This window comes from Plasmodium inui (assembly GCF_000524495.1).
Source record: "Plasmodium inui San Antonio 1 unplaced genomic scaffold supercont1.10, whole genome shotgun sequence".
Taxonomy (NCBI): Eukaryota; Apicomplexa; class Aconoidasida; order Haemosporida; family Plasmodiidae; genus Plasmodium; species Plasmodium inui.
In genome coordinates, this window is record NW_008481844.1 from 651,510 (window position 1) to 664,778 (window position 13,269).

The window sequence follows — 13,269 nt, forward strand, 5'->3', positions numbered from 1 at the left end:
GCTTCCCAAGTCACGACTTCCTGGTGGTGCCGCGGTGTTGGTTCATATTTACAAGCTTACAGCGCAGGGGGGGCACGTTGCATATGTTCTTCTCTGTGGTGTATTTTTTTTTTTTTTACATGATTAAGATTTTTCAACCCGTCTAGGCGAATGCAGTTGTCGATGGCAACCCTGTGAAGATTTTTCGATGACATCTTTTCGAGACTATGTCAAGCGACATTACATGTGAGCGGTCAGTCAAGGGGGACACCTCGTACAGGTATCTCAGTACGCCCCTGTTCATGCAGGGCATTTGGAAATGTGCCAATGGTATAATACGCCTTTAATTTTTACGCATCCTTTAGTCTCTGCGCCAGACAGACCCTTTCTGTTTCCTCCGCGCCCACATGAAAAAAAAAACACCATTTTGTAACGCGGAAAAAATTTCCGACTCAACCGTCAAGGGTGGCACCAAAATTTCCTTTCCTCAGTTGGTGGTTAAGCTGAAGTGGCATCGCTTCGACCCCCAACGGAGAATTCAAAATGTATTCCCAACTGGCCAGGTAAAAAAAATAGGCACCCTTTTCGCAGTGGTACATAATTTCCTAGGTAGATTATTTTTATTTGTTCATGTTTGAAACCACTGGGCTATTTTTGTTCTCCCCCCGGGGAGAGAAAGAAGCAACAGAAAATTCCGCGGTGCATATTATGTAAATAAAAAACGCGCACTATTATATTGTAACATTGCACTGTGAATGAGTAATTCCAAGCTCGCGAGTTTTTTTTTTTGGGAAAAGATAAAGAAATAAATGCGCCTTGGGAAAGGATGAGCATTATTTCAAAGAGGAAAAAAAAATAAAGAAAGAAAAAATAAAAAATAAAAAATAAAAGGGAAAGGGTTATATATACAGATGCAGCGTTACTACTGTAGAGGCGCTCATAGAAAGGTACATACATAGAACATATTTTAATTCCTTTGGGATGACATCCCCCACAGTTGGTAGGGAACAGTCGAGCCGAAGCAGTGTTCTATTCAGAGCGCACTGTTTCAGGGGGTAAATATAGCTATTTATAAGGGAATGATCAAGAAAGAAAAAAACGAATCCTTCGTTTGGATCCCAAGGATAATATGCATATGAGATGGAAATAATTTCTCGACAGCTAATCTGTACATATAAATAGATTGAGCAATAATCACACGCTGCAAAAAGAAAGAGGGTAGGACGAATCTACAGTTTGCGTGCGCTCGTCTATTCACCACCCCTGGGAGCGTTGAAAGCAGGGGCGAAGAAGAAGAAACTGCTTTGCAATTATTGCCACGTCACACGCTTAAGGAAGAGAAGCCAAAATGAATAACGACACCATCACGTGGGAAATCCTGGGCAAGGGAAAATGCTCATTTAAGAAAAAGACGCAGACACAGATGTTCTGCATGAATGAATATAACGTCACGGGCCTATGCACCAAGGTGAACTGTCCTCTAAGTAACAGTGTCTACGGAACAGTCATTCTAGATAAGGGAGAAATTTATTTATATTTGAAGTACCCGGAGAGGGCCCACCTTCCGAGCTCCCTTTGGACGAGACTCCAGCTTAGTCAAAACAAAAAGGAAGCATTCAATGCGATTTATAAAGAAATGAAATACACCCACAATATTAAGCAGATAAAAAAATGCATGAAGAGATATGTACGGATGAAGGAAATTCTAAAGCGGAGTAGAAAATTAATTTTGCAAAAACAAGTAAAGTTGGTTCCCATTAAAAAAAAAAACAGAAAGAAGGGATAGGACCCGGGAGAATAAGGCTCTGAAAGCAGCCAACATTTTAAATAATGTCGAAAAGGAATTGCTCAACCGGCTGAATAGTGGGGTGTATGGAAATTTGTATAAATTCTTGACCCCGAAAAAGAAGGTTAAAAATAAGGACTCCGAGTTGGCGAAGTTGTTTGACGAGGTGGAGGACGCGCAGAGAGTGAAGAGGAGGAAGAAGAAGCAGCAGGTGGACGAGCAGCAGGTGGACGAGCAGCAGGTGGACGAGCAGCAGATGGAGGAGGAGGAGGAAGAAGAAGAAGAGGAAGATGACCATGATGAGGAAGATGACGATGATGGGGATGACGATGAGGAGGAAGATGATGGGGATGACGATGATGAGGATGACGATGAGGAGGAAGATGATGGGGATGACGATGATGGGGATGACGATGAGGAGGAAGATGATGAGGAGGAAGATGATGGGGATGATGATGAGGATGATGATGGTGACGATGAGGAGGAAGATGATGGTGACGATGAGGAGGAAGATGATGGTGACGATGAGGATGATGATGACGATGAGGATGATGATGACGATGAGGAAGAAGATGACGATGAGGAGAAGGAATATTTGGAGGACGAACCACAAGGGAGGACTGCGAAAACGAAGCAGAAATGTGCCAAGGAGTACGTGGACACCGAGCACATCAGGACTCTGCAGGAGGAAGGGAAGCTGTTTGATGAAGACGAAGTGGAGGAGTTCGACGGAACCTTCACGAAGAAGAGGAGTACCAAGAAAGGCGGAAAGAAAGGTAGGTATTTACGCGGAAGATACGTAGACGTGTTATAAAGACCAGGGGGAGAGAGCATGCCAGACATGCAGCTTCTGTGTGTTGGGTGCTTCCATGGAATGCCCCCAACGGGGGAAGGAATGGCTTTTGAGAATTCGCCCGCTGTTTTTCCGCACCCTGTGTCGTTCACATTTTTTCCCCATTCTTCCTCCCATTTTTTTTCCCCCATTCTTCCCCCCATTCTTTTTCCCCCATTCTTTTTCCCCCCCTCGTAGGCAAGAAGAAGATTCGAATAGCCTACGAAAATGATTAGTCTTACGTGCAAAATGTTGGCAGTTAGATGGACAAGCGAGCGTGCATGTTGCTTTCCGGAGCCACATGGGGTGAACTGCCACGTGCCAAGTTAGAAGTCATAAGTTAGAAGTTATAAGTTGAAGTAAGAAGTGGGTCGTAGGCCTTGTTCATGGCTGCTTCCAACGGAGGCGCCTCCATAACTCATGGGCACAAAACAAGGAATGAAAAAACAAAGGGGAATTTTTGTGTGTCCAAAATGTGTATCTTTTTTTTGTATAAAAAAAAAAAATTAATCGAACTCGCCTTGCGCGAGCGTCCGTTCGGGGCATACATACATGCGCACGTGTGTCCATGTGTCTGCGCAGATAGGCATGTCCCCAATATTTTTAACACCCCGTGGGCGTATTCGAATTGGATTCGACATACGAATGGTTCGTGTGTGAGGCGAGCGTCATCCTATTTTTCTTTCGCCCTTCTCTTCGCACACGAGCAGAAGTGAAGACGTTTTTAAAGTGCATCCTGCAGTGTGTATGTATGGATGTATGGCTGTATGGATGTGTGTTTTTTTTTTTTTCTCCATTTGACTATTTTGTGAACCGTTTGAATAATCAGTCATTTCTGTTTAGTTTTCTCCTAGTTAAGAGTTGCCATCGCGGCTGCGGCAGGAGGATCTCCCCCTGTAGGGTTCCGCCCCTGTAGGGTTTGGGCCCTGTAGATGGATTTTCCCGGGGGTGGTGCTGTCACGCGAGCTCGGACTTAAAGCTGGTACTGAGTTCGTCCTTGTCCTCGGAAATGGGGGAGCTGGGGTTCAACGTGGTGATGTACTTCTGCTCAAGGAGGATAACTTTGGAGGCGAGGCTCTCCAAGGAGCAAATATGATTGTCGTGTAAAGAAGAGTAGTAACTATATTCTGAAAACAAGGAGAAAATCTCCTTCTTATAATTCTCATCATCTTTATGGAAAGAAATCAATTGTTTGCAAAAGATAGTCAAGAAGTTGTGCATATCAAAGTTGTAAGTATACAAAATGGAATAGAAAATATTTCTAATCAGGAACAGGGAACTTTTCGAAATGACACATTTGTGTATGATACAAACTACCTTTTTTATATTCGTATTGACAATCAGTTTCATAATTTTCTTCAAGTCTGGGAAGTTATTAACCTTGATAAAGTACAGCATGCTGAGGATGAGCGAAATGTCATAGTTGCAACTCTTTATGATATTTTCGACGTAGTCCTTCTTCTCCTTATTATGAATATCCATTTTGTACTTCTCTTCAGATAAATGTAAAAAATGAGAAATGAACAGAACTTTTTCTGGCTTGGGGATTCGGACATACAGACAGTTGGCTAAATAAATGTCATTCAAAGAAGCACTGCTGTGAATGAAAATGAGATTTTTACTTTTACTCCTTTTTCGCATAAAAATTTTTCTAAATTGATCATTCAAAGAATCAAAGGACTCTACAATGAATATGCGACGGGAATTCAACTTGTACGTTAGTATTTCCTTCACTACTTGGTTCAATCCTTTGAAGTCGTTGTCCTTCAGTTGAGGACACATAATGTGTGTAACGGTTTTGTTACTATGGATTATGAAATCTTTGGCACCTCCATTTGGGCTTTCCCCATGGTGGTTGCCATTGGAAAAAAGGTTCTCCTCATTATGGAGGTTTACTTTGTGTATAATGTAGTATATGATTATTATAATGTTATAATTTCCGTAGAAGAGGAACGTGTTAATCCGTGGAATGGTGTTTTTTTTTTTTTTCTTTTCCATTTGGGACGATCCTTCCGTGTTGGCATCTTCCGCGCGCGTGTCTGCATTATTTGGGTTTGGAGGGGGAGATTCCCTCTTCACTACTTTGAAGTAGTTCTTTATGCTGTTCGCGTTTTCGCCCTGCTTTGTCATAAGCTTTGCCGTCTGCTTCGTTGTGAGTTTGGCCGTCTGCTTGGCCGTCTGCTTCGCCGTCAGTTTCGCCGCGCCCGTGTCTTTTTCATCTCGCCTCCTCGAATTGGCTCTCTTCTTCTTTGCAGCATTGTCCCTCTTCGGCGGGAGTACCTCGTCCTGGTCTTCCCTGTAGTTGGACCGAATGTACTCGATTATTTTTCGAACCTTTTGATACACGTCTCCGTTGCACCTTTGAAGGATCGCCTCTATTTCGTGCAGCACATTTAGGTAAAGATTCATTTGCGCTTTGTCAGAGACGATCCGGTCGGCGTCACGCGGTCTGCTCTCCGTCCAGTTGTGTGGTGGGCATTGGGTCAGGCGCGTCGCGTTTGTGTGCCTTCATTTAGTAGTGCGAGCGATACATTAGGAAACGGGAAAGAAACGGAAAAGCGGGGCTAGCCGGGGAAGGGCATTCCGTTTTTAACTTTTCTTATTAAAATTTGTCCCATTCACTCTTTTAGCATTTTAGCATTCTAGAATTTTAGCATATTGGCAGCTTGGAACTTTCTAATTTTATCACTCTAGTATATTTTTTTTCTTCCTTGGCATTATTACGTGTATTTTTTTTTTTTTTTCACTAGCACAGTACACATTTTTTTTTTTTTTTTTTATTTTGCATACGAGGGGAACTGAGAGGGGCAAGGCATTTCGCACCTTTTCTCGCATTAGGTTTGCCATTAGGTTAGGTTTGCTTATCTACCCTTCTAGGATGGCTTACCAAGTTAGTTCCGCTCAACGAGTTAGTTCCTACGCTTTCCCCCCCCACACACTCCGGTAGAAAGCTGACAGGCGTCTCACACGCTGTGCATTCTACATATCAGAGAATCGAACTTTCAATTTTTGTTCACAGAATGGATTAAGGCATCCTGGGGAAGTCTACCTCAGGGCTGATACTGCATCTGTATCGTCTTCCATTGTGTTGGGGAGGTGCACGGATTCGTTTGAGCGTTACCCTTCGGCATACTCTCCACTTCTGTGTGAACGTGGTGACAAAAGAAGTGCTTCGCCTTTTTTACCCTCAAATGAAGCTTCCCAAAAGTGGGAAGTGGCACCCGAACGTAAGAACCGACATTTAGGGAGACAAAACTGGTTGTCACTTGGGAGGGCAAAAATGAGACCCGCACAGGACGTTCTCACTTTAAAAAAACATGTGGTAAAGGTTTTTTTTTTTTTCTAAAGCGGTTTAGAATGCAATCTTAGATTTTTTGTTCCTACCGACCAAGCGCAAAGATGGAATACAAAAGAAAAAAAAACGTCTCCCTGGTTTTCTCTTCTGTGTTTTTTTTTCTTCCCCTTTGAGGACGGAAACAAGATTCGAAGAGACGTCACCCAAAAGGGGAAACTTAAACATACGAGAATAGTATAAAATATATATGTAGGAATATATGTCGAACTGTTGGGGTGACAAGAGCGTTTCGCATGTCTCTGGTAAATGAACAAATTTGGTTAAATAAATGGCTGAGAAGATATTTCTTTAACCTTCCTTTGATACGATAATTTGAGGAAGGAGAAAGGAAGCTATAAAATTTCATTCTGGCGGAGCATAATTTCGAGAATTAGAATAAAAATAAGAATATAATAATATATTAAAATATAATCTTGACAGAACAATAAAAGGTTCTGCTGGGATTCGAACCCAGGTTTGCAGAGTCAGAGTCTGCAGTGCTAACCACTACACTACAGAACCTATCGGAACAATAATGTCACCAATATGTGTAATGCTTTGCCACTTAGGTTTTACTCCCCATTCGTTGTGCTCTTTATCACAATAATGCAGAAAAAAAAAAATTGGGAAACTACTTCCATGTCGTCATTTGAACGGAGATACATGACATACCCTTTTTTTTCCTGCCATTTTTTTTTTTTTTTGAAATGACCCTTTTTACTTGGGGCCAAAACCCCGGTGCCATCACGCATGCATAGATGTATATCGCCTGCGCATGTAGGGGGTTATCTCTCCGAATGGACCGTATGCACTCAGTTACCGCCCTGCCACCTGCATGCGGGGAACCTTTTCACAGCTAAGCAGGTAGGCAGCAAAAAGGTTTCTTTTTTCCTCTCTGGCATTCTCATTTCCAGGAGCGCGTTGGAATGGTTGGAATTGTTGGGACTGTTGGCACATTATCTGGAGCGGTTCTCACAAAAGGAACGTTTCGAGAAAGGTTTTAACGATTCCAATTTGGCTCTCTGTTTCTTGCCACGTTCTACATCACATTTGTACTTCCCCGCTAGGACGCTAACAGAGCGGTATTCCGAGTGCCTTCATGAGGTGCTGGTGATGGTTGGGTTAGTTCGGCCACTTTCGAGGATCTGACCTGAGTGCTTCCTTTTTTACCTGATTTTTCTTTTCTAATCCTTTCGATATGCACATTTCGAACGGGGGAGACAAAAGAAAAAGCTGTTCGGGAGTGTTCCTATACACTGTGCACGTAGCTATCGCGAAAAAAAAGAAAAAAAAAAAACCTTAAAGGGGGAAAAAAACAGTTTTATGCTTAACATAAATCAACGTGGATGATGACGCTTCTTCGGTGCCATGTGTAAGTGTATAATGTAGTCCCTCTCAGGATATGTGTATACACGGGGTTGATTTTCCAGTTGGGGCGGTAACAAAAGTGAAAAAATGGACGTTTTATTTCGTTTAAAAGTGCGCACGATATAATTTGTGTATATGCATTGTTTGTATTTTTTTTTTTTTTTTTTTTTTTTTTTTTTTTTTTTTTTTTTTTTTTTTTTTTTTCTTGATGCATTTTGACACGTGATCATGAACATATTTTTCTTGAGGCATATTTTGAACCTTTTTAATTTTCAAAGAAATTGTATCCTTATATTTTATTTTTAGTTTTTTTTTTGGAAGGAGACATTAAAGAATATTTTGTTTATGTAGAAAGGAATCCCTTTTATGTGGCATGAGTTTCTTCCATCATTCTGTATTTGAATCTTCGACTTTTAACTTTTAAGATCGGCCCAATACTTGGCCATTTTAATTTAACCGATTTTTTGGACTCGCCTGCATACACTTTCGCACACAGAGTATGTAAAATTGTATGGCTCTTCGAATAAGCTAACAGGCACTTACGGAAGGATCCGCGCGATGCCGCTGCGTGTTTTCGATTATCAGAGATTCGATAGCATGCCCCAAGGGGTTATATGTAAGTATGGATCAACATATATGCACATATATATTATTTTCCCCTTTTGAAGAATCCCCCGTCGAGGAAAGAAAGCGAAGAAGCACACGACGAAAGGAGCGCACCCTGCGTTTTAAATCATCCTCAGAGAAAGTTAAGCGGTGAATTAATATTTATCATCTCCCCCTTATTTTATCTCTCTTTTGAAGGCGTGGAAAATGGGTAAGGGGATGCACCTCACACTCACGCATACGGCAGGGGGCCTGTAGTACGTAGTCCCCCTCCACACATGTTTTCGCGTGGTCCCTTTTTACGTGATCTGTGTGTGCTTGTTTTATGCTCGTTAGTGAGGACCCCACGTGATTACACTTGTGTATATGCATGTATGCTTCTTCCCACGTGCACACGTCAACATGACCTCCCCCCGGGGAATCCCGTCTCCGCTTCCATTTTACACAGACGTAAGAGACAACCCATTCATCAAAAATCGATCGAGCACGAGAATTACGAACGCACCAGGAGGGAACTCCACCGTATCATTTGGAAACTGTAAGGGGGAGAAGAGTGGCCCAGGAGTGGCGCCGAATGCAATATGCGCATGTGAAGATACGATTGCGTCTGGAGAGGCGCATCTACGATTGTGTAAAGTTGCTAACACGTTCACACCAACCACTTGTGAGAATGAGCGAGCAGTGTGAGGAATTCCCCTTTTTAACACCCCCCGCAGACGTAGAACCTGAGAACAAAAATGCCAGCAAGAAAAATGGGAATTCGGCCTCAAAGAACAATGAGAGCTCGGAGGCGGCCGGTAACCCCGAAATGAACAAGATGCCATCCAAGTCAGACAAAAAGACGAACGTGAAGGTGAATCAGCCCCCTGGAGGAGCGTCAAGCAGTAAGGGCGAGATGCGAGCACGCTCACGAGCGGATTGCTTGAAGTTTTTTTTCTTTGCTTGTAAACCATACGTATGTAGTACACACATATGCATCACGCACATATCAATGCACACACGCACTAACCAACATGCACCCCCCTTTTTTTCAGTCATATTCGGATGAGGGCCTTCCCAAGTGATCTGCGAATTATAAACCCATGTACCCCCTATCCTAAGGGAAAAGACAAATTAAATGGAGCATCTCCAAGTAGACAAAAAAAAAAGGTTTATCAAAATAGCTAGTTTTTTTTTTTTTTTGTATATTAATTGGTAAGATATATTTACGCATACAGCTAGCCAACCTGTTGCTGCCCCTTGACGTGTGCCAAAGTGTATATCTACTTAAGTATTTAAAATGTATAAATACACACACGTACACATATATATTTATTTATACCCACGTTTTTAAAGTACGCTGAACTGCCGTTATGAAAAAGTAACTCCTGAAAAAAGTATATATAGGATTTTTAAAAAGTTTTTTTTTCTCATGTGAAAGGAAAGATAGACGTTAAAATTGCAGAACAGTAGAATCGGTTAAACGGGCTGTTCTTCGTCGTTCTTTCGGTTCACATGCGTTGGCGACACAGTGGCAGATCTCCTTTGTGTGTGCACACAGGAGGGTACCCTTTACGTGTGAGCGTGTCCGTCAGCAGAAATACACCCCCGAACCAGACATATGCATACGTACATGCATAGATACATGAATACACACATACATGGGTACATACATATGTATATGTGTGTGCTCCTAAAAAAAGGGTTCATTAAAAGCAGATATGAGCGACTGTATTTTCTTGTTGCCCAAACCAGAGCAATTGATGAGGTCGTCCTTCTTGGCCATGACAATATTTTTAAAACTTTTGAACTTGTTCGTGATTGTTACACAGTCGGAGGAGTTGATGCACCTGATTTTTTTCAAAAGTTCGTGTATCTTCTCCGCATGGGTGGACGTCAGTTTGTTGTTCTTTATGTAGGAGATTTTCTTCTCGTAAATTTTAAAGTCTTCAATCACCCGAGCACATTCTTCGGTACTCCAACATAATATTAACGTCATGTTAAAACAAAAGGCCAGCTGGTTTATTTCCCCCAGAGAGTTTTCTATATTTTCGATATCGACCAGGCATAGGAGTATGCGGTTATTGTACTTATTGGACAGCGTTTCGATTCGCGCTTTTAAATAATTGGATCTGAGTCTGTGATACTTCATCGATATGAACAAACAGGCGTTATTCTTCCCGATTAAAAAATCTGGAATGATGTTACTAAATTTGTATCGAACTCTGTTTATTTTTTTTAAGATTGGGTTTAGCTTTTGTCGGGGGGAAATGACTAGGTACTGCTCTGCGCTGGGGTCGAAGAAGGCGTCTCCTCTCGGCGCTTCGTCGGCGCTGGCGTGATTCTCCCTTTCTGTGCCCGGCTTGCCATGGTTCCCATTCATGTTGCGGTGGTGCAGACGACCAGAGGTGTCGAAGTGGTGAGCAAGTGGTGAACGAGTGCAGCGGTTTGTGGTTCACCGCTTGGGGCAGACGAATGGGAGACTGCGGGCGTGGAGGTGTTGCGCGCAGTCGCAGCAGCGGCCCGGGGTGCTCAGGACTTCACACACGTTTGTCACTTGGGTGATATGAAAATCGCCCCTTCTTCGATTTATACGCGTCTTCAAGTGGGCAGAAGGAAGGAAAGACGACGTCCTTTTTTTTTCACCCTTTCGTGGATATCTCACCACTTCGCCAACTTCGCTTAACCGTAAGTACCTTACACATTGTGATACATTTGGATCATCCCTGATGGGGCAGCGTTCATTTTGCGAAGCCGTGGGCGCAGTGAAGCACTCAACGCTTTTTCGTGAAAACGCGCAAATAATTTCCAACCACTAGGCTGGTAGTTTCGCTTATTCGGAATAGCTGAAAAGTGTTGGTATTTCTACGCCGTGGCAGCCTTCATAAATAGGGGTCAGCCGTGTGACGCGGGGCACTTGAGAAGCAAGCGGGTTCAAAGCGGATGGTCAAACGGATAAACGGAGGCAGGATTCAAACCCTCCACGCGGTAGTCCGTGCGAATTAATGAGCCATTCTTCACCACTCACAAGAAAACAGCAACGTGAAGGGCAGCAAAATGTACCAATGGGGAAGGAAAAAACTCTAGGAAGCAAAATCAAAGCGCGAGTAAAAAATATGTGAATTTTTCCCGGGTTAAAAAAAAGCTGATGAAAAAATAAAAAGAAAAAAAAAACTCCAGATTGTGGGAGAAGAAACACCACAAGCGAAACAAACCAAAAATCATGAAATCGTTTGCGTAATATTTTTTTCGTTTAAATGGGCATATACAGCAATTTAATTCCTTCCCCCAATTGAGGGAACACGAAGGTGAAGCATTGCCTGTGCCGCGACATATGGTTGTCAGGTTTAACACGCATGGACATTCGCAATGATGCACATACGATAGTGAAATGTACTGCAGCACAATGAACAAGTACGTCTATGTCCGCGCAGCGCATGGGTATCTCTGCTAGGAATGCGATTGATCGGGGGAACATAGGGAACATTCACAGCAAAGTTGGTGACCCAAATGAGTGCTCCAGCAGGTCACACCAAAAGCACCGAAGGGAATAACATAACTACTTTCGTCCAGTGGATCGATAGGATCCTCACATCGGACATCTTGGTGAACGCCAGTTTGTTGCGCATAGAAGATGAGAAGGGGAAGAAGAGGAAGCGACAGGAAAGTCTCGAGGGGGCAGCAGCAGAGAAGGTGAGAAACACAAAACGGTTTCGATGCGGAAATGCGAAGAATGCTAGCAAAACATGGGAGGAGGATGAGGAGGATATAGGAAACTATCACAGAGAGGGAAATAACCAAGTTGCCAGCCCCCCCATCAGCCGCAATGTTAAAAGGTCGACACAGCTATACCCTTTAGAACCTGATGAGAGCATAATGTTTTTTCAGGAAGATCAAGAAAATGAGCTTATTGATAGGGACAGAATTCTCCCCAGAGGGAAATTCAAAAATGATGATTCTTCCTCATGTGACATATCCGAAATAGAAAGCGACGAAGAATGCGATGAAGGGATGGCGAAGTTGAGGAGTAGGGACGCACAAGAAAGGAGTCCACTTATTGTTAAGAAAAATTACCCAAAGGGAGGAACCGAGTATGGTCATACTCATGTAGAGGTAAAAGGAGGCCTTCCTGGCCCATTTGCCTACGATATAACGAGCATTCTTATGTTTTATTCGTCGGATGAGGATCACTACGATGGAGAAGACGGCGGTGGGAAAGACAGTGGTGGGGATGGTGAAAAGAATACTAGTGAGGGAACATCCAGGAGGTCCAACTATTTGTCCCTTTGCCTAAACTACGATAAGATGGAAAAAAATATAACTACCATGAGGGAGATGGACGATGAATTTTACAACTTATCAAGGCAGGACCACCAGCGAAGGGAGGGTTTCAAGGATCTGGATGAAACTCGAACAACTATTCCTGCGGTCATTGCAAAGATTGACAAGGAGAACAATCCCCCCCGCGAGAATCATGTGCGCAATGACGGAAAGACGGTCACCTGCAGCAATGATAACAGTGGGGCGACCAACCGGGGGGAAGGCAACAACGTGAGAAACAGCAGCAATAATGGCAATAGCAATGCCACGAATTTGAAGGCGGCCGAGAGGACGAAGAAGCAGGAGGAAGAATCCTCAAACAACGCGGCCACGAATTTCTCCTTCTGGAATGTAGCACACCAAACATACGTAACAAGACCTCTGTACGCACAACACTTGAAAAGGGAGCAAGTCTCATTGTTGGATGAATCTGAAGAAATGGTCAAAAGCTATTCCGTTAATAAGTACTCCATAAAATATGTGCCTAGACATTTGCTTTATGTGGTGAGTCAAGTAGCATCCAGGACGTTTTTCGACCCTCTGTATCGGAAGAAGTTGTTTCGTCATTATTAGTTTTTTTTTTTCGTGCGCAAAGGCATGCATCCATTTCATAGGATTTTTTGACCCAAGGGGTTACCACTGTTTGTTGCGTAACACTAATATTTTCTTTTCCCTCACGTGGAACAGAAATTTTGGTCATAAAGGATGTTTTTATTTCCCTCCTTTTTTTTTTGTAAATGAAAATATTTGGCAGATTGAAAAGAACGCCCTCAAGAATAGCATCTATATAAAATTCCCAATTGGGGGTTACGAACTTGTCTTTCTTTTTTTTTTTTGTCGCAGTGATAAATATTTTTGTTAGAAAAAAAGGTTACCAAGACAGGATGGTGAGGTAGAATAAAATATGCGCTTTTGCTATCACCCCCGGTGTGTTCCTTCCTCCACTAAGGGATAACTCGAAATATGTTTCCGCTTCTTTAGGTAGAGGTTATGCCGCTCTTATTTGTATCACGAATGACGAATTCGATTTTATGAGCACCATGGATGGTGTTTTACTCAAAGTAG

The 13,269-nt window shown here is 42.8% G+C and overlaps 5 protein-coding genes and 1 non-coding gene across 6 annotated transcripts; 3 read left to right on the plus strand and 3 right to left on the minus strand.

The window, feature by feature from the left end:
• Positions 1-1,327: 1,327 nt before the first annotated feature.
• On the plus strand, positions 1,328-2,833 carry C922_02860 (hypothetical protein; the record flags this gene model as incomplete). Its single annotated transcript, XM_008818459.1, has 3 exons — positions 1,328-1,694; positions 1,795-2,541; positions 2,796-2,833. 3 exons carry the CDS (start codon positions 1,328-1,330, stop codon positions 2,831-2,833), a joined length of 1,152 nt encoding a protein of 383 aa, XP_008816681.1.
• Positions 2,834-3,554: 721 nt separating this feature from the next.
• On the minus strand, positions 3,555-5,006 carry C922_02861 (hypothetical protein; the record flags this gene model as incomplete). Its single annotated transcript, XM_008818460.1, has 1 exon — positions 3,555-5,006. The coding sequence occupies one exon, from the start codon at positions 5,004-5,006 to the stop codon at positions 3,555-3,557; it is 1,452 nt and encodes a 483-aa protein (XP_008816682.1).
• Positions 5,007-6,381: 1,375 nt separating this feature from the next.
• On the minus strand, positions 6,382-6,453 carry C922_02862. Its single transcript has one exon. It is a non-coding gene; the product is annotated as a tRNA-Gln (tRNA).
• Positions 6,454-8,307: 1,854 nt separating this feature from the next.
• C922_02863 (hypothetical protein) lies at positions 8,308-8,953 on the plus strand (the record flags this gene model as incomplete). The annotated part of the gene is made up of 3 exons (XM_008818461.1): positions 8,308-8,443; positions 8,622-8,789; positions 8,940-8,953. The coding sequence occupies 3 exons, from the start codon at positions 8,308-8,310 to the stop codon at positions 8,951-8,953; spliced, it is 318 nt and encodes a 105-aa protein (XP_008816683.1).
• Positions 8,954-9,577: 624 nt separating this feature from the next.
• C922_02864 (DNA excision repair protein ERCC-1) lies at positions 9,578-10,267 on the minus strand (the record flags this gene model as incomplete). The annotated part of the gene is made up of 1 exon (XM_008818462.1): positions 9,578-10,267. The coding sequence occupies one exon, from the start codon at positions 10,265-10,267 to the stop codon at positions 9,578-9,580; it is 690 nt and encodes a 229-aa protein (XP_008816684.1).
• Positions 10,268-11,394: 1,127 nt separating this feature from the next.
• On the plus strand, positions 11,395-12,777 carry C922_02865 (hypothetical protein; the record flags this gene model as incomplete). The annotated part of the gene is made up of 1 exon (XM_008818463.1): positions 11,395-12,777. One exon carries the CDS (start codon positions 11,395-11,397, stop codon positions 12,775-12,777), a length of 1,383 nt encoding a protein of 460 aa, XP_008816685.1.
• Positions 12,778-13,269: the final 492 nt, after the last annotated feature.